The sequence below is a fragment of the Onychomys torridus genome, chromosome 8 (genome assembly GCF_903995425.1).
Source record: "Onychomys torridus chromosome 8, mOncTor1.1, whole genome shotgun sequence".
NCBI lineage: Eukaryota > Metazoa > Chordata > Mammalia > Rodentia > Cricetidae > Onychomys > Onychomys torridus.
Window position 1 is genome coordinate 94,959,206 of NC_050450.1, and position 22,855 is coordinate 94,982,060.

The 22,855-nt window shown below is 47.0% G+C and overlaps 1 protein-coding gene and 1 non-coding gene across 5 annotated transcripts; both read left to right on the forward strand.

Annotated features, from left to right (window-relative positions):
- The first annotated feature begins 558 nt into the window (after nucleotides 1-558).
- Trnar-ccg lies at nucleotides 559-631 on the forward strand. The gene has a single exon. It is a non-coding gene; the product is annotated as a tRNA-Arg (tRNA).
- A 16,091-nt stretch (nucleotides 632-16,722) lies between these two features.
- On the forward strand, nucleotides 16,723-22,718 carry C8H17orf58 (chromosome 8 C17orf58 homolog). Of its 4 annotated transcripts, none has more exons than XM_036198063.1 (7): nucleotides 16,730-16,866; nucleotides 16,954-17,200; nucleotides 17,626-17,742; nucleotides 17,869-17,967; nucleotides 19,750-20,208; nucleotides 20,300-20,494; nucleotides 21,852-22,718. In XM_036198063.1, exons 2-7 carry the CDS (start codon nucleotides 17,182-17,184, stop codon nucleotides 22,139-22,141), a joined length of 1,179 nt encoding a protein of 392 aa, XP_036053956.1. In that variant the 5' UTR covers nucleotides 16,730-16,866; nucleotides 16,954-17,181; the 3' UTR covers nucleotides 22,142-22,718. The 4 variants fall into 4 exon arrangements, with proteins under 4 accessions (XP_036053959.1, XP_036053956.1, XP_036053957.1 ...); XM_036198064.1 differs by having other exon boundaries at nucleotides 16,733-16,866; nucleotides 20,303-20,494; XM_036198066.1 differs by lacking the exon at nucleotides 20,300-20,494 and having other exon boundaries at nucleotides 16,723-16,866.
- Nucleotides 22,719-22,855: the final 137 nt, after the last annotated feature.

A 22,855-nucleotide genomic window follows, 5' to 3' on the forward strand; every position in this document is an offset into this window, starting at 1 on the left:
TTAGAAAGTTTCATTGGGCTGGAAAAGCCTGTTCACCCTGGAATCTGCCAAGAGTCCACAGCACATAAGTTACCAAATCAATGTTTGTTGAGTAAAAGCAAGAAAGAATGGGGAAATGGGGCTGCAAAGCCCAGGAAGTCAAAGGTGGGTGAGACAGAAGGGTCCCGGGACCTTTGGAAAAGCACACGCAGCGGCCTGCCCAAGGCCAGCGAGTTCGAGTGGAGAGCATAGCAGGGGCTGTTTTAAAGTTTTCCTGCGGAGTCTAACAAGTCAATATCAAGAGCTGTCCCCTCAAAAAGACCCTCTAAAGAAGTGGGACGCACCCTCTCCCAGGCCGCACTGCGCCGCGGAGCATCGGAAACCAGAGCGCCCCAACAGACCGCAAACCCGGGCTGCGGCGCAGGCGCACTGGGGGCTCCGAGCTAAGGCCACCGGCACAGAAGTGAGTGCGCAAGCGCACTCGGCATACTCCAGCCTACGCGAATTCGGAGCGCGGTGGGTGGGGCCGCGATGATTACATCACATAAGAAGAGGGAGTGAGGAACCGGATCCCGTGGTGACCCAGTGGCCTAATGGATAAGGCATCAGCCTCCGGAGCTGGGGATTGTGGGTTCGAGTCCCATCTGGGTCGTACCAGGATTTTGTTTTGCCGCAACGAAAAAGGATGGACGATATAAAAGTCTTTTGTTTCTCTGGCTGCTGAGTATTTTAAAAACTACACAGGTCTTTTAAATAAAAGACTGGTCTTCTAATATCACAGCTGTTCTTTTAAAAGCATTTTTGCCTAGCTTTATTGAGATACAATTAACAGAAACTGTATTTAAAGAGATTTTACTCTTTGTGTTTTTCTTCTCGATACTGACTTTCAGTCGTTTTAGTTTTTGAGGCTTGAAATTATTTCTGAGACTTGAATGAAAAATAATATTGGCGTGATGGCATATGCCTTCATCCCAGCACTCAGGGAGGCAGAGGCAGGCTGATCTCTGTGGTCTACAAAGCCGGTCCTATGGCTATACAAGACAGGCTCAAAAAAGAAAGAAAAGGGAGAGAGGGAGGGAGGGAGGGAGGAAGGGAGAGAGAGAGACACAGAGAGAGAGAGACAGAGAGAGACGGGGGGGAGGGAGGAAAGAAAGAGGAGCGAGGAGAGAAAAGAAGGAAGGAAAAGCTAAATCAGATCACTACTGCACGCGCGCGCGGGCACACACACACACACACACACACACACACACACACACACACACAACCTAGCACAAACTGGCAAGTAGAGCTTTTCACTTGGGGCTTCCCATAGGCATCAGAGATCATAAAATTTCCTTCCCATCCCGCCCCCAAGAGATGTGTAAACATACCCCACTATGCTGACCCCCAAAATTAGGGGAATTTCTCTAAAAGCAGCAATTACAACACACAAATGTAATAAACATAATTTAAGCCGGGCTGTGGTGGTGCACGCCTTTAATTACAGCACTCCAGAGGCAGAGGCAGAGGCAGGCAGATCTCTGTGAATTCCAGAGCGAGTCTACAGAGCTGAGTTCCAGGTCAGGCTCCAAAGCTACACAAAGAAACCCTGTCTCAAAAAAATTAAACAAAACAAAACAAAATAAGCCACATGGTGGTGGCCCATTCCTTTAATCCAATCACTCAGGAGGCAGAGGCAGATGGATCTCTGAGTTTGAGGCCAGCCTGGTCTACGAGCAAGTTCCAGGACAGCCAGAGATACACAGAGAAACCCTGTCTCAAACGAAAAACAAAAAACAACAACAAAAGCAGAAACAAAAAAATTTATTTACTAGTGGTCCTCTGGAAGGAAAGCCCCTGCTCTATGGTTGAGCTTTGGGTACTAGGATATCATTTTGTTGTTGTTTTGATGTGTGTGATTTACAAGTCGGTGAAACAAAAGAAACAGAGCTTTTAAAGTTTAAGATGGTTAATGTTACCTAGAAAAACATCAACTCTTATTGCTCTCTCCTGTACAAAAGCAAAGATCATTCTGAAGACACACATGGTTACCTGGACCCCATCTGGTTTTGGTATGTTGTGTTTTTCCAGACTGGATCTTATGTAGCCCAGGCTGACCTCTGAACGCCTGCCTGACCTTCCTACTTGTCCCTCTTAAGCCTAGGACAGCTGGTGTGTGTCACCCTGCCTGACTTTGGATTTGGGTTTGAAACAGAAGGGGGTTGTTAAAGTAGAAAATAATGGAACCCAGAAACAGTGTGCACTAATTTTTCATCAGGTATAGGGTTGATTCTTGGTCAAGACGTATGCCCAGGGCAGGTGTGCTGTGAGGATACAGGGGAGTGAGTCCTCTGCACTGTCTTTGCAATTTCCTGTATGTTCGTAATTACTCCAGATTTTTTCAAAACTCTACAGCCTGGGGAGATAGCACAGGGGTTAGGAATTAGTGCTGTTCTTTTTTGTTTGTTTGTTTTTTGAGACAGGATTTCCCCTCACTCTGTTAGGAGGCAGAGGCAGGTGGATCTCTGTGAGTTGGAGGCCAGCCTGGTCTACAGAGCTAGTCCAGGACAGTCTCCAAAGCTACAGAGAAACCTTGTCTGGAAAAACAAAAACAAAACAAAACAAAAACCCAAAAAACAAACAACAATAACAAACAAACAAAAAATGCAGTGGGTGCTTTCAAAACTGGGGAATGAAGAGATGGCTCAGTGGTTAAGACCACTTGCTGCTCTTCGAGAGGGCTAGAGTTCCCAACACCCATGGGGCAGTTTACAACCGCCTGTAATTCCAGCTTCAGGCGATCTGGCGCCCTCTTCTGGCTTCTGTAGACATCTGGACACACATGCATATCCACACAGAAACAAACAAACAAAAAAAGAATAAAAATGAATATTTAAAAAATAAACTGTGACATTTCTTTCATGCCTGCTACTGGTGGGTAGCATTGGGGATAACAGTGACACTGTGTCCTAGTCAACCAAATCCAAGATTGCGCTCAGGAATGACAGGTGCAGATTTCTCAGGCACTCTCCGTCTACCCGGGCTTCTCAGTCCTCCACAGGGCTCACCCCATCTTCCCACCTCATTCCTCTCCTTGAACTCCTTACCCCAGATCCTCTCTGGCAGATGTTTCTCAGCTCGCTCACCACAGCTCATTGAGCTAAAGTCAGCAAACTTCCCTGAGTGCCTGTGAATACCCCAGCTTGTGTTTACTGAGCGCCAGCCAGGCTGCCACCATGTTCCTCCTCCCCTTCCCTCCACCATCTCCAACCCTCCCTTCTGTCTTAGTCTGACTTATTGTCAGGCCTTTGCAATGGACTCGTCCCTTTTCCCCGGGAACCCTGGCCAGCACTTAGCCATCCCTCTTGGAGAGGGACAGGGTCTTAACTTCCCCTCATGCCTGTGTCTTGAGCTGGCCCCTGAGCTGGCTCTTTACTCTGAGCCGCAAAGCCTTCACCAGCATCTCCAGTCCCAAAGCGTTCTTCCTGCCTTTGTGGCAGCTTTTGTGAGCACTGCAGCTCTCTACACAGACAGGCTGCCCCAGGCTGCCCCCACAGCCAGCATCCTCTCCAGGGGCCACCCACTTCCTTATTACCTGACCCTCTCTCTTCCTCAACCATGATTTCCAACAGGGCATCATTTTGTCTGAACTTACAAGCTTTCTCTCTTCCTCAACATAAGAGACTCTACCACAGTTTAACTTCGCATTTCTCCTCCTTGGGTTTTAGTTGGTTTTTCAAATTCATAATTGTTTAAACTTAAAAATTAGTTAATTTTGTTGGGTGCACTGGTGCTTACCTTTAATCCCAGCACTTGGGAGGTAAAGGCAGGCAGATCTCTGTGAGTTCAAGGCCAGGCTGGTCTGCAGAGTGAGTTCTAGGACAGTTAGAGAGACTTCAAAGCCCCTGCCCCTCCCTGCAAAAAAACAAAACAAAACAAACAAACAAACAAAACTGGTTAATTTTGAGGTGGAGGTATGGTGGCAGGTTTTTAAGCCCAGCATTTGGGAGATAGGGGTAGAAGGAGCTGGAGTTCAAGGTCACCTTCAGCTATGTAGTAAGTTGGAGGCCAACCTGTCCTTTATGAGACACTGTCTTTTTCTTTTTTCTCCTTGGGACAAGGTTTCTCTGTGTATCCTTGGCTGTCCTGGAACTCACTCTGTAGCACAGGCTGTCCTTGAACTCACAGTGATCCACCTGCCTCTGCCTCCCAGGTGTTGGGATTAAAGGTGTGCTCCACCACCATCCCATTCTCTTTTGTATTTTTAATAAAAATCCTTTGCTATCCGTCTCTCCCTTTTGTCTAAGTCTGTTTGATCTCTCTTTTTAAAAAAGATAAAAATACATGCCAATCCCTCTCTTTTTAAATTTTATTGATTTATATACATTTTTAGATAGGAATGCTGTCTGCATATATGCATGTGTGCCAGAAGAGGGCATCGGATCCTATGATAGATGTGAGCCACCATGAAGATGCTGGGAATTGAACTCAGAACCTCTGCAAGAGCAGCCAATGCTCTTAACCACTGAGCCATCTCACTCCAGTCAGCACTGCCCAGGAGACCGGTCACTTCACTTGGTTTTGGTCATTTTTTAAAAATTAATTGGTTAGCTGGGCGCACGCCTTTAATCCCAGCACTTGAGAGGCAGAGGCAGGTGGATCTCTATGAGTTTGAGGCCAGCCTGGTCCACAGAGTGAGCTCCAGGACAGGCACCAACATTGCATAGAGAAACCCTGTCTGAAAAAAAAAAAAAAACAAAAAAAAAAGAAAAAGAATGAATGAATAAATAAGCATATAAATTGATGAATTTTACGTATACAGGTGTTTTGCCTGCATGTATATGCTTGTGCACCACATACGTGCTAACAGAAGCCAGAAGAGAGTAGATCACTTAGGACAGTAGTTACAGATAGCCTGTGAACCATCTACCAGGGTCCTCTGAAAGAGCAGCTAGTGCTCTTTCTTAACCACAGAGCCATCTCTCCAGACCCCTTGTTTAGTTTTGGTTTTACACATGTTCTTATGTAGAACAAGTTGTCTTCCAATTTGCTACATAGCCAAGGATGACCTTCTTTTCTCTACCTCTTGAGTCCTAGGATTACACATGTGTATCACTATACTAAACTGAAATATAATACTAGTTTTCAAAATTATACTTTAATGGGCTTGGGCATATAGCTTGGCTGGCAGCATGCACCAAGTCCTTTGTTTGGAACCTACCCCCAGCACTGTACAAACCAGGAGTCACTGTGCTACATGCCTATAACCCAGCATTTAGGAGGTTGGAAGAGGTGGATTACTGAATGCTGGGGGGCAATCCTCTTGTACATTGTAAAGATTTGTCACTCAAAATGGTTTAATGAAATGCTGATTGCCCAGTAACCAGGCAGGAAGTATAGGCAGGGCAACCAAACTAAGAATGATGGGAAGGAAAAGGTAGAGTCAGGAGTTGCCAGCCAGACACAGAGGGAGCAGGAGATGATCATGCCATGCTAATGAAGGTACCGCCACATGGCAGAGCAAAAATAAGGAATATGTGTTGACTTAAAATGTAAGAGTTAGCTGGTAACAAGACTAAGCTATCAACCAAGCATTTATAGTTTATATTAAGTCTCCAAGTGATTTTTGAGAGCGGCTGCAAGGCACAGGAAAACTTCAACTTATATATGGTATTTCAACATGTGGCCACAATTTCCAAATAAAACCTGACAAAGTTAAAAAAAAAAAAAAAAGAATTCTAGACACCCAAGAATGGAGTCAAGTATAGTTTCTTGTGTAACTGTCTTTTCTCCAGTAGGCTCTGTTTGCTAGGGGTGAGTAGAGGCATGGCTCCTTTAAGAGACTCAGCATTAGCAGCAAAAACCATGTGGCTTTTTTTTTTCAGAGCTGAGGACCGAACCCAGGGCCTTGAGCTTGTTAGGGAAGTGCTCTACCACTGAGCTAAATCCCCAACCACCATGTGGCTTTTTTAAGAGGCCCTGCTGCCAAACACTTAAACAGCACTGAACCCCAAAACTTCCCAGAGTTGCAGTGATAAACATGGTTTCCAGAGCTGGCAGTAAACGTACCTCCGCTGTAAGACTAACCTCTCAAGGAACCAAGAAATGCAACAGAACTAGTCACCAAAGTCACTGCTTTGGCCTTAGCCACATGCAGTTTAAAGACTCATGTGGTCAGCAAAAGATAGAGATATGTAGTAAAGATAGATTCAGACAAAAAACAAACAAACCTCTAAATGGGTTACAGTGTGTTTAAAAATATACATATGCTTGGAAGGGAAAAGAAAAAGGGTAGAGAAAGTCCTTAAAAAAGAAATAGAGTAATAAAAATATAATAAATAAGTCATGTAAAGCTGGAAAATACACAGAGAGTCTGGATACTGTGTGCTATTGTGTTGTTGTTACTTTTTTATTACTGATGAACAAATGATAACTGTTACTTTTTTATTACTGATGAACAAATGATAACTGTTACTTTTTTATTACTGATGAACAAATGATAACTGTTACTTTTTTATTACTGATGAACAAATAACTGTTTCCTTTTTATTACTGATGAACAAATGATAACTGTTACTTTTTTTGTTACTGATGAACAAATGATAACTGCTGAGAGACATTTGATTATGAAAGCTGCTAGATGAACCAACCTATATATTTTTAAAATATCTTGATTTCAAAATTTAAGTCAAAAGATATATTACTTTGGGAAAGAGGTTCTGCTTTTATTTCCACAGGAAATGAGATGCTGTGGATTCATTCTGGGTTAAGAAAACTCAGGTTTGATTGAGGAAGATCCCCTGAAAAATCTCCAATGGGAATGGGTGGACCAGATGATTTTGTTATATGTATATTTCTACTATTGTTTTAAAATATTATGTTTATGCAGCTAATTTAAAAATGTAATGTATAATTAAGAAATACAGATTAGCTGGGCAGTAGTGGCGGCACATGCCTTTAATCCCAGCACCTGGGAGGTAGAGCCAGGTGTATGTCTGTGAGTTTGAGGTACCAAAACTACACGGAGAAACCTTGTCTTGAAAAAAAAACCTATATATATATATATATATATATATATATATGGAGAGAGAGAGAGAGAGAGAGATTAATAGTCATTTAAATTGCAAACTTATAGTCATGTGCTGTGGGATGGTCTTTCTGTATGCTCTGAATATGTGTTGCTCTCATTGGTTGGTAAATAAAGCTGATTTGGCCTATAGCCAGGAAGAATGTAGTTAGGTGAGAAAGCCTAACAGAATACAGAAAGAAAGAAGGGCAGAATCAAGCCAGCTGCTAGCCAGCTGCTGAAGGAGCAACATGTCAGCAGACCAGTAATGCCATGACCACACGACATTACATAGATTAACTTAAATGGGTTAATTTAAGATGTAAGAGCTATCTAGTAATAAGCCTGAACCATCGGCCAAACATTTATAAGTAATATTAAGCCTCCGAGTCAATTATTTGGGAAGTGGCTGCCAGGTATTTGGGAGTTGCTGGTAGAACAGAGACTTCAATTATAGTCATGTTAGTTAGGTTTTCAAGGTCATACAGAGATGTAATTCAGATAGATAGGCAATCTTCAAACTTCAAAGACCTACAGAATATGGCATTTAAAATGTTTTAAAAACTTTTCTTGACAGTGAGACATGTCTGCTCCACAAACATTGCCATCGGTGAAATGGACAACACCGGAATGCCTCCAAACCAAAGGAGAGAAGCTGTGGGGAACCTAGGCAGAAACAGGATTGGAAAGGAACATGGTGGCTGTGGATCTCAGGAACGGCCAGCAGAGGGCGTGTCTCCAAGGTGAAGGTCATGTCCAAACGATCCCAAGCCTATAATGACACGCTGGAGTATGTGTAGACCTGGGTCTGGATTGATCTCCTTTGCCAGCAAGGCTTGGGCTGAATGCTGCCGTTCATGGAACAATGCCAAGATGCTGAAGTCGCAAGAGGAGAGGAGATGATGTGGCCCTCAGGAGCCACCTCTGATTGCTGGCTCACAGAAAGTGTGAATTAGCAAGTATTTCCTGCTTGAGCCGCAGAATGTTAATATAACTTGTTGTGCAGTAATAGGCAACAGAGGAAAGTCTCTAACTAACAATAAACCCCTAGAAGAAAAGTTTTCATTTGCTGCTGGAAACCCAGAACTCTGGGTTCCGAGGCCCTGAGGCCCTTGTGTCCAAGGGACAATATTAAGAACAGGAAACACTGTCACTTGGTGGCCCACGCCTTTAATCCCGGCACTCTGGAGACAGAGGCAGGTGGATTTCTGAGTTTGAGGCCAGCAGCCTGGTCTACAGAGCTAGTTCCAGGATAGCCAGGGCTACACAGAGAAATCCTATTTCAAAAAACAGAGAGAGAGAGAGAGAGAGAGAGAGAGAGAGAGAGAGAGAGAGCGAGCGAGCGAGCCCCATCATTTAAGGATGCTATTGTTGCTGAACCAATAGGTAAAGGAAGGAGGAACATTGTATAAGGAGCGAATTGCACCCCCCCAGCCTCCCACAGTGGTGAAGATCTAACACTCAAGGTGGTGGAGTTAGGAGGGAGATAAGGGTTGACCCTTGCTGAAGGTAGAATCTCCATCCAAAGAGACAAGCCATAATTTGATAGGCTGAGGGCTGAAGCGGGAGGATCATGCATGTAAAGCTGGGGGAGGGGGGATATACAATACAGAAAATTTAAATGCTACAACGGATCAAGAAGAAAAATGCGGCTGGGCGGGAGTGGCGCATGCCTTTAAAATCCCAGCACTCTGGAGACAGGTGGACCTTCCAGGACAGGCTCCAGAGCGACATAGAACTCAGGCTCAAAAACCCAAAAGAGCCGAGGGGTGGTGGCAAAAGCCTTTAATCCCAGCGCTGGGAAGGCAGAGCTTTCAGACATCGCTGAAAGAGAACCAGGACATGTTTGTGACTTAATGGGAACCAATGTAACTATCTAATATTTTGTTATTGAGAAGAAATTATAGGACCAGACAAGGAGAGAGCTGCAGGTCTTGTTCAAACTAGTCCTGGTGGGTGATGGTGGTACAGGAAGGTTATTTTTGTTTTGTTTTGTTTTGAGACAGGGTTTCTCTGTGTAGCTTTGCGCCTTTCCTGGTACTCATTTGGTAGACCAGGCTGGCCTCGAACTCACAGAGATCTGCCTGGCTCTGCCTCCCAAGTGCTGGGATTAAAGGCGTGCACCACCACCTCCACCCGGCAGGAAGATGTTTATAAAGTGCCCACTTGACAGGTGAGTTTGAGAAGTATGTAGCCACCCTGGGCATGGAGATGTATGTACCCACTCACATTCCACATCAACAAAGGACCTATCAAGTTCAACATGTGGGACACAGCTGGCTAGGAGAAGTCCAGGGGCCTGTGCGATGGCCACCATTGCCAAGCCCAACATGCCGTTGTAATGTTCCATATAACGTCAAAAGTTACTTACAAGAACGTACCTGACTGGCACAGAGATCCAGTACCCATGTGACAACATCCCCATTGTGTCATGTGACAACCGGTGGAGATCAAGGAGGAAAGTGAAGGCAACAATCTATTGTCTTCCGCCCTAGGTAACCTTGAAAAGCCTTTCCTCTAGCTTGCCAGAGAGCTCACTGGAGGTCCATGCATGCTCTTGACCCAGCATTGGCAGCACAGTACAAACATGTGTTAGAGGTTTGCTCAGACAATCACCCTCCTGGATGAGGACCCAAGAGAAAGCAAGACAGAGCTCTGTGTGAGAAATCTAGTTGTTTTCGAGACAGGGTTTCTCTGTGTAGTTTTGTTGCCTGTCCTGAAACTTGCTTTGGAGACCAGGTTGGCCTCAAACTCACAGAGATCCACCTGGCTCTGCCTCCTGAGTGCTGGGATTAAAGGCGTGCGCCACCACCGCCTGACCGAGAACTCTAGTTTTACAGGCATTCGTTGGGGGTGGGGGTGTGCAGTGCAGCATATGTACCGTCTGGTGCTAAGCGGAATGTGTGCTTCATCTTTGGGATGCTGGGGGAGATGAATGGACTTCTTGGTGAATGGTGGTAGCACATGCTTTTAATTCCAGCACTTGGGAGGCAGAGCCAGATGGATGTCACTGAGTTGGAGGCCAGCCTGGTCTACAGAGTGAGTTTCAGGACAGGCACCAAAACTACACAGAGAAACCCTGTCTCAAATAAACAAACAAAAAACAACAAACAAACAAACAAAAAAACCCGTACTTCATAACTTGGGGGTGGGCTTGCATATTTAGTTATTTGGAACACAGTTGCTTCTCTACTGAATTTCAAAGCTAAGAGTGCTACAGTCATATCACAATATTCAATGGTGAGGTCCTATTGGTTACCATGATTCTCCTTCTTTTCATAAGGTGTTTCTCCACCTCCCTGATGTCACACTTTAATACAGATCCTTCATGTTGTGGTGTCCCCCAACCATAAAATCATTTTGTTGCTACTTCACCCCTGTAATTTACTGTTATGAGCTGTAATGGAAATGTCTGATATGTCACTCGATGGGGGGTGTCCACCCACAGGTTGAGAACCACTGCTCTATGCTCACATTCTAGCTTCTCCCAGGGTAGCAATTGTCACCAGAGTCCTCGGCTAAGGGCCAGATGGAATCTCAGGTTTCCAATACACAGGTCCAGTCACTCACCCAAGACAACAAACAGAAGCTATAGCAAAAGGATTATAGTCGACGTCGACATAGCAACGTATTATAATCGACATATAAGCAACACTAGGAAGAGAGAGGAAGCAGGGCAGTCCATACTCCACATACTGACGAGAGCTTTTGGAAATTTTTTGTTTGTTTGTTTTGAGACCAGGTTTCTCTGTGTAGCCCTGGACGGCCTGGAACTTACTTTGTAGACCAGGCTGGCCTCAAACTCAGGGATCTGCCTTCTTCTTCCCAAGTGCTGGGATTAAAGGTGTAGGCAACCATGCCTGGCTCTTTGAATTTTTAAAAAATAAAATTGTGCTGGGCGGTGGTGGCGCACGCCTTTGATCCCAGCACTTGGGAGGCAGAGCCAGGCGGATCTCTGTGAGTTCGAGGCCAACCTGAGCTACCAAGTGAGCTCCAGGAAAAGGCGCAAAGCCACACAGGGAAACCCTGTCTCGAAAAACCTAAATAAATAAATAAATAAATAAATAAATAAATAAATGAAATTCTGTCCACCTTTACTGCTAGCACTTGGGAGGCAGAGACAAGTAGATTTCTGTGAGTTTGAGGCCATCCTGGTCTATATTGTGAAGTCCCAGACAGTCAGGGCTATGTAGTGAGATCATGTCTCAAAAATACTCTATTTTCATTAGGGAGGCGGAGACAGATGGGTCTCTGTGAGTTCAAGGACAGCCAGGTCTACAGAGTGAGTTCCAGGACAGCACCAAAGCTACAGAGAAACCCTGTCTCGGGGGAAAAAATAATTCTTTGAGAATTTCAAACCTACACGTAATGAATTTTGGTATCCACCCTCCCCATTCCTCCTAACTTCCGGGACTTTCGTCCACTCCTCATCCCTCCTCCTTACTCCAATCCCAGATTTTTTTCTTGAGACAGCATCTCCTGTAGCCCAGCTGGCCTCAAACCCACGGTAGCCCAAGATGTCCTCTGGCTCTCAGCCACGCTGCTGTCTTCTGGGATTAGGGACATGGTCCATGGCTCCATGTCCTGCAGAGTGCTGGGATAGAACCAGGGCTTTGTGCATGCTAAGACATACTCTCTACCAACTGGCCTACTTACACCCCTAGACAGAGCTGCTAAGCTTTTATCCTGTTATTTCAGGGGCTGAGTGGGAAGCCAGTACTTTTTAGCAAAAGTGGTTTCTTTCTTTTCTTTTCTTTTTCTTTTTAGACAAGGGCTCACTGTGTAGACCAGGCTGGCCTCAAACTCACAGAGATAACTCTTGCGTCTGCCTCCCAAGTGCTGAGGTCAAAGGTATGTACCACTAAGCCTGAGTAGGCAAAATCGATTTCTGAGTACCGGCTTCACAATTAGTTCATCATCCCGGAAGCTTCAGTGGGCTTCTAGAGCCTAGAGATTTCACTATGGTTCCATTCAGAAGGTGTGACTAATGAAGTCACTGGTCATGTGACGGAACTCCATCTCCATCATACTTTTCTTCTTAGAGATGATGGAGATGGCCCAAGTCCTACCCCTCAGATGCTGGTGACTCAGCCTTATCCTAAAGCTGTTGGGGTTGGGGTCAGCTGCATCCTGAAACTATGGGGTGTGTGTGTGGGACCCTCCAAGGGCTGCTCTGCCTCATTACTGTAAGTGCAGGTGTGACCCACAAAATTCAGGAAACCAAGACATTTCTAGTCCTTGGCAAACCCCAGAACATAATACACGTTCAACAAATATTTGCCAAGCAGAAGGTACACTCAAACATCAGAAATTGTCAGGGGGAAGGAAAACAGGCCCCAGGGTTCTTCCAGCTGACCGGAATAGAGTATTAGCATACAGGTGAACATAGGAAGCCATGAGAACCAACATGACCTTACATTCCAAGCACAGGAGCAACTCCGGGCTCTATTACGAAACACTTTGCAGGTAGACAATGGAAAGGAAAACTATTTTCTTTTCTTTTGAAACAGGGTCTCATTACACATTCCAAGGTTCCCTTGGACTTATTATGTAGCCCCAGCTGGCTGTGAACTTGGGCTATACCTTCCTCAACCTCCTGAGTGCTGGAGTTACATGCTTGCCCCATCCCCCAGCATGGCTTACTTATGACAGGGAATCTGCTCGAGTCAATTTCTCTTTGTAAATGAAGAAGCTGATATTTGGAGCTGGATAGATGGCTCAGCAGGTAAGAGCACTTGATGCTCTTCCAGAGGATGCTAGTTCGAATCCCAGCACCTGTAGGACATCTCATAACTTTAACTGGAGTTCCAGGGGGCTGCAATCCCCTCTTCTGGCCTCCACAGGCACAAGACAGGCACGTGGGGCACATAGATACACAAAGGCAACACCCATATACATAAAATAAAATAGAAGCTTATAGATATTCTAAGTAGATCAACCCCTTTGAACTCTTTGTCTCAACTATTAGCAGGTTTCTCTTCTTCCTCTCTTTCTTGTTCTTATTTATTTATTTATTTATTTATTTATTTATTATGTATACAGGACAGGGCACCAGATCTCATTACAGATGGTTGTGAGCCACCATGTGGGAACTGAACTCAGGACCTCTGGAAGAGCAGTCAGTGCTCTTAACCTCTGAGCCATCTCTCCAGCCCTCTTTCTTATTCTTTTGAGACGGGGATCTTTCCACACAGCCTTGACTGGTGGCTGGCTGTGTAAACCAGGCTGTCCTTGAACCTATGGCAATCTTGCTGCCTCTGCTCCCATTAGGATTATGGCGTGGTCCACTATGGCTAGCAAGAACTGCTTCTGTGTGTTATTGGGTATCGAACCCAGGGCCTTACTGATATTCAGCAAGTGCTATATCATCACTTAGATAGCTTATGAGGCTACAAGCCAGACACTGCCTATTTTAGTCTGGTTCTTGTTGTTTTTGATTAAACACTGACCAAAAAGCAATATAGGGTGAAAAGAATGTGTTTCATCTTACATTTCCAGGTAACAGTCCATGATGACGGGAACTCAGGGCAGGAACCTCCATGTAGGAATTGAAGCAGAGGCCATGGAGGGACACTGCTTGCTCTCCGGCTCCCCAAGGTTTGCTCAGCTTCCTTTCTTTCTTTTTTTTTTTTTTCCCCTTGGTTTTTTGAGACAGGGTTTCTCTTCTCTGTGTAGCTTTGCGCCTTTCCTCGAGCTTGCTCTGTAGACCACGCTGGCCTCGAACTCACAGAGATCCACCTGCCTCTGCCTCCCGAGTGCTGGGGTTAAAGGCGTGCGCCACCACCGCCCAGCTCAGCTTGCTTTCTTATACAGCTAGGGCCACCTGCCTGGGTGTAGCATACTCCCCCTCCCCAGTGAGCTCCTATATCAGTCTTTCATCAAGAAAATGAACCATAGATGCCCACAGGTCAGTCTGAGGGAGACGATCCCCTTAATTGAAGCTCTTTCTTCCCAGGTGACTGTAGTTTCTGGGAAGTTCTCACAGTTGGTGCCATCCTGAGAGGTTCTAGGAACTCTGGGAGATATCTTGACACTCTCTCTGCCTCTGTATTTCTGGGTGTGAGCTGTGCGTATTCACAACATTTCTAACATAGTAGAATTCCAGAAGCAACTCCTCAAACTGGATCTGAGTGACTTGAATGTAGTCTCAGGAAGGCATGACTAAAATGTGGTTGTAACTGAGAAAGATTAAGCCTAATTCCACTTGGCATGGAAAAAAAAAAAAAAAAAAAAAAAAAAAGCACGCGAGAAATGAGATCAGCTCCCATCTAGAATCAGAGCACCCAGAACGTGAAACTAAAGGTGATTGCCTGGCTACGTCCTGAGTTGGGAGCCACTGAATCATGTACACAAGGCTGCTGTGACTGGAGAAGCTATTCTTTTTTTGTTTGTTTTGTTTTGTTTTGTTTTTCGAGACAGGGTTTCTCTGTAGCTTTGGAGCCTGTCCTGGACTAGCTCTGTAGCCCAGGCTTGCGTCAAACTCACAGAGATTACTAGGATTACAGGCCACCACCGCCCTGCTCTGGAGAAGCTATTCTTTCGTTTTCTTGTTTAAAGTTGTGTGTACAAGTTTTGCTTCCATGCATGTTTGTACCATGTGCATGCAGTACCAGCAGAGGCCAGAAGAGGGTGTCAGATCCCCTGGAACTGGAGTTAGAGATGGTTGTGAGCTGACAAGTGAGTGCTGGGAACGGAGAGATCTTAATCACTGAGCCATCTCGCCAACATTTCCAGATCTCTCTTTCTTTCTTTCTTTCCTTCCTTCCTTCCTTCCTTCCTTTCTTTCTTTTTTTTTCTCTGGGTAGTTTTGGTGCCTGTCCTGGATCTCACTCTGTAGCAGGCTGTCTTGAACTCACAGAGATCTGCTTGGCTCTGTCTCCCGAGTGCTGGGATTAAAGGTGTACTACTACCTCCCGGCTCCTTCTTTTCTTTAAAGGAAAAAAAGAAAGAAAGAAAGAAAGAAAGAAAGAGAGAAAGAAAGAGAGAGAGAGAGAAAGAAAGAGAGAGAGAAAGAAAGAAAGAGAAGGAAGGAAGGAAGGAAGGAAGAAAAAGAAAGAAAGAAGAAAAAAAAGATTGATTTAGCTGGATATGATGGCACTTGCCTTTAATTTTAGCACTCTGGAGGCAGAGGCAGGCAGATCTCTGTGAGTCTGAGGCCATTCCAGTCTACATTGTGAGTTCCAGGACAGCCAGGGCTATATATAAAATCTATTTGCTTGTGTGTGTGTGCATGCTTGTGTTTAAATGTGCATGCTATGGTATGTGTGTGGAGGGCAGAGGACAACTTGCAGAAGTCAATGCTTTTTTTCCCCACAGATATTCTGGGAATCAAACTTGGGGCTTTCAGCTCGGTGGCAAGCACCTTCACCTGTTGAGCATTCTCAGCAGCCCTGGAAAGGCCGTTCTTTTAAAGGAAACAGAATTCATCCTCTGTACCTTCTTTCAGTGAGGGGATTACAGCCTGCCTCCTTCAGCTGCGTTTCCCAATGCCTGCCAGGCAGCCTTCTGATTAATAAGTGTACTCTTGACCCACCTTGCTTGTAGCCCCTCCATGCCCAGTTAAGAAATAGAGTCCAGTTTATGCATCTGTTTATCTGCCCATATGAGTTTGGATCCCAGTCACTCCACGACCAAGTGAAGTCAGATGCAGAATGCTGCGGTCATAGTCTAGCTCTGTTTTTATTGTTTACTTTTTTTTTTTTCAAGAAAGGATTCCTTTTCTTTCCTTTTTTAAAATTTATTTTATGTATATTGGTGTTTTGCCTGCATGTATGTCTGTGTAAGAGTGTTGGGTCCCCTAGAACTGGAGTTAGAGACAGTTGTGAGCTGCTGTTGAACCCGGGTCCTCTGACCACTAAGCCATCTCTCCAGTCCCTGAAGACAGGATTTCTTGGTGGAGTCCTGTTAACCTGCAACTTGCTCTGTAGACTAGGCTGGCCTCGAACTCACAGAGATTCACCTGTCTCTGCCTCTGGGGCTCTGGGATTAAAGGTGTGCGCCACCACCGCGCCACCACCAACACCTGGCTGTTTGTTTCTGTCAGTACTTTTGATGTGTGGTTGTGCACATTAGACACGTGCTCCATGATTAAGCTGTCCTCCTCCTGCCCCCTTGGCCTCTCTGGTAAACATGTTTGCCTTGCTGCGGCCCTCTGGAGTTCATGGTTCAAACCCTCCATGCCGTCTGCAGTCTGATTTCTGTATTTTCGATTTTAAAAATATTCACTTAAATTCTTGTGAGTGCCTGAGTGGAATGTAAGTGCAATGTATGTGTGCAGGAGCCCAAGGAGGTCGGAAGAAGGGTCAGGTCCCCGGGAACTGGGACAGACACCTGTGAGTCGCCTTGGCAATGATGGGGACTGAATTGGAGCATTTTATTAACTGAGCTACATCCCCTGGAGTATTCTTTTTTCATTATTTATTTATTTATTTATTAATTCTTTCATTATACAGTTTTTTGTCTGCACATATGCCTGCAGGCCAGAAGAGGGCACCAGATCTCATTACAGATGGTTGTGAGCCACCATGTGGTTACTGGGAATTGAACTCAGGACCTTTGGAAGAGCAAGCAGTGCTCTTAACCTCTAAACCATCTCTCCAGCCCCTTCCCCCAACCCCGGAGTATTCTTTTGGAAACTAAATTCGGGCCAGTTGCTCCATCACTCCTGCCTCGTAGAATATAACCAATGGGCGGGCCATAAGGCTGCCTCTCTGTAGTTCCTTTTCAAGAGCTCAAACATGATGGAACCTTGCTTTCCTGTTCTAGCTTCTCCGTGTCTTTTCTGAGACCATGGCCTCAGCATCCACTCAGTACACCAGCACTGTGTTTTCTGGCCCCTGGATGTGAGTGCCACGGAAGCCGGGCCTTTCTTCTGCATCCTGTGTACCTCACGCAAAGCCCGTCACCTCAGTATTCCTGCTTCCATTTAGGTTTGGAGCCGTGGACCGAGATGTGATTCCTGAGGCTTCTGACTTGCTCCGGGAACGTGATCCCCTCACGCTCCCCTTGGCAAATGCTGGTTTTATTTCATCTGAAGGAAATGGGCCTTTAACTCCTGACCAATCGAGGGAAGCTGCTGCGTCAGGAAGCTGGACATAAGCGGGAAAGGAATTTGCTTTTCTTAGAAATAAAAAGTCGGCTTTTCCCCAAGCAATGAGATGTCCCCGGAATGGAAAGGTGGGTTGCCAATCTTTACGCATTCAGTGTATACTTGAATCTGGTCAGCTGAATACCAGTTATCAATGATGGATGGATGAAAGAGGGGGAAGCGGGGGAGGAGGAGAAGGCTGGCAAGAAAAACCATTTCGTTAAGGTTCCCCCCCTAACCGCCCCCCGTTTCTGGTTCTGGAATATCAAGATTGCACATATAGTCAAACAGCTTTGCCAAACTTGGTTTGTCTGGCAATTGCCTCACACGTTCTGGAATGCGATTTTTTGTCATCTGGAGTCCCCTCCCCTGCACAAGCCCAAGCTATTCTAAGCGCTGATTTATTTGTTGTTGACTTCATCACTCACTTTCCTTTATCCTGTCCCTCAACTCCCTCCAAACCCTCGCTCTCCCCTCGCCCTATCACCTCCCGCGGAGCACACCACCCATCCAGAGCGAGAGCGAGAGGCGGCAGTGGTGTTCTTCTGGCCCACAGATCCCAGTCGGGACCACACATCCGACCCTCTTCGGGAAGAGGGCGAGATCCCCGCCGCTCGGTTTTCTTTCAATGGTCTGTGCAGCCAGAGATGCCCGTTTCCCCAAAGGCTGCCCCTCATTAGCATGGACGGGGGTGGGGGTGTGTGGAGAAGGGGTGGGGGGAGAGGAAGCGAGCCAAAGCCCTTGCTGCGTTTTCCAGCCCTGGGAACCCTGTCTACAAAAATGACAGCTCGAGCCCTCTGGCTTCTCTGTTTGATCATCGGATGGTCCCCCGAAGCCCCGGTGGCGGAGAGAAAAGGTGAGGTCGCTGAAACGCAGCGCCCCAGGGACTGGGAAAAGGGCGCGATGCAGGGCGGGACGAGCCAAGGGTCAGAGCCTGCGGGACAGGCGACTCCGGCTCTACGTGCGTGCCAGCGAGCAGCGACAAGGGTCCCCCAAGATTTCATGTTCCTTGGCAGCCTTTTCGGAAGAAAAGACGCGGGTTCAGCGGCTGAAATGATCGCGTGCGAGCCAGGCAGGCTGGAGAAAACTTTGCATGTTAAATAGCTGCATCGCAGAGGAGGGGAAGTGTCAAAAGGGGTCGCGGCTGGCTGTGGACAGGCTCCGGGCTAGGCATGGTGACACAGGCCAGCGATGGTGCGACAGCTCCGGGTATCCCGCCTCTCTCCACGCAGCTCCGGTATAGCCTCTGGTATGCTTGATCTCACACACACACACACACACACACACACACACACACACACACACACACACACTCAGACACCCACAGACACGGATCAGGCGGTCTCCCTTCTGCTTTTGTTAGGATGTTTTGTTCACTTCACTATCTCTGGGAAAAACAGCTTCCACACCTCACCGGGCAATTTATTTCAGTGTTTTGTTCCTCCCACATGGAAACTGAAGGACGTCAGTGGCATTTAACCCACATATCAAACCATCTTCCCCATGACAACAGATGGTGGTGTCAGTGGGAATCAGTTGAGGTCAACAGTTGACAGTCAGGAGTTGGCTAGCCACCAGAACTTTATTTGGCTGTACCCGGTGCACCGGTTCAATGCAGGAAGTTAGAACCAATGGCTTTACAAAAACATAAAACTGTATAACTAGCCATTCCTACTGGGAGAAAGCTGCTTTTTCATGAGTATTCATCTGGCAAGACACATCACAATAAATGAAGTGTTGTCGAAGCTGCAAGGGGCAGAGCAAGCTCTCTAATGCAAATGGAGAGAAAAGCAGGCTTTGGGCTGTGCTTGGCTGGAGGGGCACTGGGGGGGGGGGGATATTGTGTAACTGTGCATGGAAAGCTGCCCAGATTTCAAGCAGGCTGAAGTTTGTGCACTAACCTGTATGCAGAGCTGGAGAAAATCATTAATAATTAAAAAAAAATGTCTTGATGGTATCTGGGAGATTTTCTAATGGGGAGGGTAACTAATGTGTGCTTTTATACTTACCACGGGCATTTGCCTCCCAGCCACGCCTTAAAACCCCTTTCTAAGCTGTTGTTTACTAGTAAGTGGTGTCCAAGAAGCCAGATAAAAATCCACTCACAAATGCTTGATGCTTCAGGAGACCAAGATGACAGTGTAAACAGGGATGGGAAAACCAAATAGTTCTGTTGTCAGGGGCGCTTAAACAATTAGGAGAGACCTGTAACTCGAGACGCTTCCCCTCGGGGCTTGCTCTTGTTACTCTCTCAATAAACTGTAAATAGCAAAAAGGTGTGTGTGTGTGTGTGTGTGTGTGTGTGTGTGTGCGCGCGTATATGTGTGTGTGTGTGTGTGTTGTATTGAAGGGTAAAGACAGAAGTTTAATCAGTGTTACCTGAAGTGTTTAGCTCTAGAATGAATAGAAGACTGTAATTTGAAAAGATTTGGTGAAGTTCTTTGGCTCCATTCTTGGTTTGCTTCTTTATTCTTAGGATAGTTTCACACCGTAGCCCAGGTTAACCTCGAACTCGCAGCCGAGGCCTGGTGCTGCAGGCAGTGGTCCTGCCGTGCAGGGCTCGGGCAGGTGCTCGCTCCGAGGTCCCTCTGCTCCCGTCGCACCTCCCCTGGGCTCACTGCCTCGCTCTCTCCCGCAGCTCCTCCGCCGCACCGAAAGCCTGGCGCCCGGGAAACGCCGGGGCCGCGTGCGCAGCCGCTGCCCGAGTTCGCGCGCCGGCCGCGAGCCGCGGATGCTGGGCCGCGCGCCTGGCCGGAGCCCCGGCGCCGGAAGCCCGCGCCCCCAGCTGACAACCGCGCCGGCTTCCGGGATGCGGCGCGCGCGCCCGCAGGGCTCCCGGGCCCGCGCCTCACGCAGGCGGAGAACCGCGCGTCCTCGCCCGAGGACTCCCCGCGGCGCGCGCGCTCTCGGGCCCCGCGACCCCAGGGCGCGCGCGCCGCCGGCCCCGCCCACCCGAACCGGCCGCGCGCCGCCGCGCAGCCCTCTGGAAGCCCGCGGGCGCTGCCGCCCGAGGACGCCGAGCTGGAGACCCAGTCGTGCGCGCGCGCCTGCAGCGCGGACGCGGACGAGCGCGAGGCCTACTGCGCCAGCGAATTCGGTGAGCGCACCCACCCTCCCGGGAACCCGCGCGCCGGTCCCCACCCTGGCGCTAGTTGTAATGCCTCTCTCCAAATCCCGTTTGCCCAAAGCAGCCGTGAACGGAATCGTGCACGACGTGGACGTGTTGGGCGCGGGCCTGCGGCTGGTGACTCTACTGGTGGACCCCGAAGGGCTGTACAAGATGAGCCGCCTGTACATCACTCCCGACGGCTTTTTCTTCCGCGTGCATATACTAGCCCTGGACTCCTCCGGTTGCCATAAGCCGTGTCCAGAACTTAAACCTGGTATCGAAACTGGCCCAAAAGACCAGCTCATATATGTCCTTTACTCAATTCTTGAGACAGGGTTTCTCTGTAGCCCTGGCTGTCCTCGAACTCAGTGCTGGGATCAAAGGTGTGCACCACCACCCACCCTGGCTACGCGTGTCTTTTATACTATTGTTGGGGACCTGAATGCTGCAGCCCAACTTCTGTTGGTTACCATACCCCCCAACTCCCCCCGTTTCAAAGACTAGGGATTGAGCAGGGCCTCACACGTGCCAGGCAAGCACACCGTCAGTTACATTCCCAGAATTTGTATGAGATAGGCTATTGATACGGAGCCCACGCTGGCCTCGAACTCATGGCCGTCCTCCTGCTTCAACACATGCTGGGATACTAGTAGAGCTCAATCCAAGCTATGTGGGACAGTAGTGTAACCACTAGAAGTTACGTTACAGTACCATTTCAGCTCTCTTTTGAAGCTCTCCCATAAAGTTAAGAACAGCGATTGGCACAAAATAGGCCAGGAATGGGGTTTGAGAGTTAGCTAGGTGGTAGAGCACAAGCGCAAGGCCCTGGGTTCTGTCCTCAGCTCTGGCAAAAAAGGTCAGGATTTGTAGTGTACACCTGCTACTCCAATACCCAGGAGGGATTTGGAGGCAGGAGGATCAGAACTTCATGGTCACTCTCCACATACAGAGTTCAAGGCCAGCTTTGGCTATATACATGCCTTGAGTCTCAGCACTTGGAAAGCAGAATCAACTTGAGTTTGAGGCCAGCTTGGTTACACAGGGAAAACTTGTCTCGAAAAACCAGCCAACCAACCCAAACCAAAACATCCCAAACACTGATATGTTGACACATATTCATGACAAAACACCATTTTCTTTTCTAACTTAAGCATTTTATTTATTTATTATTTACTTACAAGTGACTTGTCTGCATGTATGCCTGCATTACAGAAGATCCCTTTAGAGATGGTTGGGAGCCACCATTTGGGTGCTGGGAATTGAACTCAGGACCTCTGGAAGAAAAACTAGTGCTCTTAACCCCTGAGCCTTCTCTCCAGCCCACAGAACAGCATTTTCAAGAGTGGTGAATCGGGAGCTCTACTGTTCAGTACTGAGTTGAGAAAGGACTTTTTGGGGTTGGTGGTAATGTTGGGGCTACCTGTTCTCATTTCTTCCTAGAGATGTTCTGGGGCAGACAGGGCTTTGTTCTGTAGTGTTGGTTGTCTGCAGGTTATCTTTTCTTTAGATTGTCCACCTGTTGCCTATAGGTTAGATAAGTTGCCACATGCACAGCAAGACAGAGTCAAGCTCAGATTCCACATTTCTTGGCATTTAAATGACACCGTTTCTCTTCTGGTCCTTTTGTTTAGGAAGCCGGTATATTGTGATGGGCCACATCTACCACAAGAGACGGCAGCTCCCCACTGCTGTGCTCCAGGTCCTGAGAGGACGCCTGCGGCCAGGAGATGGACTGCTCAGGGGTAGCAGCAGCTACGTGAAAAGATTCAACCGAAAACGGGAGTGGCAAGTTCGAGGTGCCACCCACACGCAGTGCACTTGGGGGTCCCAAGAGATTTGGAACTCAGCAGGTGGTGTCACACAGCAGGGGCCCGTCGGTGTGAAGTTGGGCCCACAGCTAAGAGCCACTTGTTCTGCTTAGCTCTAAAGCTGCCACTTCACAAACCGCTGACAAGGTGTGCTCCAGAGCACAGTGGGGCAGTCATAGTGACGCACATAGCTCAGACACCTGACCCGCCGGGTCAACAGATCACACCACTTTGTGTTGTTTTTAAGTTATTTTAATTTAATACATTTTCTCAGTAGAAATAGTTCACAAAACATTTCTTAAATTTAAATATACAACTTTGAATAGTATCTATCATGTGTCAAAGATTTTGTATTTAAAGCATCGAGTTTTAAATTCCACACAGGAGAGTAAACATCCCTGTCAGAATCCATTTACATATGAAATGTCATTTAGATCATACACTAGGGTCAGAACCCAGGCTAAGTATGAAAATTATGTTTCAAGGGCTAATTCAAGCAAACTCTCATTCCAAGTGTGTTCCTGATGTGACCTTGGGCACTGTCATGCACCCTTGCTCCGAATAACCTGTTTTGTACCAAACTGGCGTCTACTCCAGTACTTTTTCTGGTGTATCTGATGTCATTTTTCTGTTAGGACTCAGGATCACCATTGTGTTTGTAAAAGCAGTAAATCTTGCCTTGAAATCAGATCTTGGATGCACCTGGCTGTTTTTTTCCCCTTTTCCTTAGTGATCCTAACGATTTGAGAAAAAGCCTTTCTCAAGCTTACTTCCCAAACCCTGAAAAGTGTTGATCAGTGACGGTGCACAGGCCGGTTTAGTGGATC

What these genes read in the sequence shown, in the direction of transcription:
- C8H17orf58 (XM_036198063.1), top strand. An exon ending in CGCTCGGTTTTCTTTCAATG is followed by an intron (nt 17,743 to 17,868) that starts GTCTGTGCAGCC and finishes TGCGTTTTCCAG; the next exon opens with CCCTGGGAACCCTGTCTACA. An exon ending in GTGTCCAGAACTTAAACCTG is followed by an intron (nt 20,495 to 21,851) that starts GTATCGAAACTG and finishes CCTTTTGTTTAG; the next exon opens with GAAGCCGGTATATTGTGATG.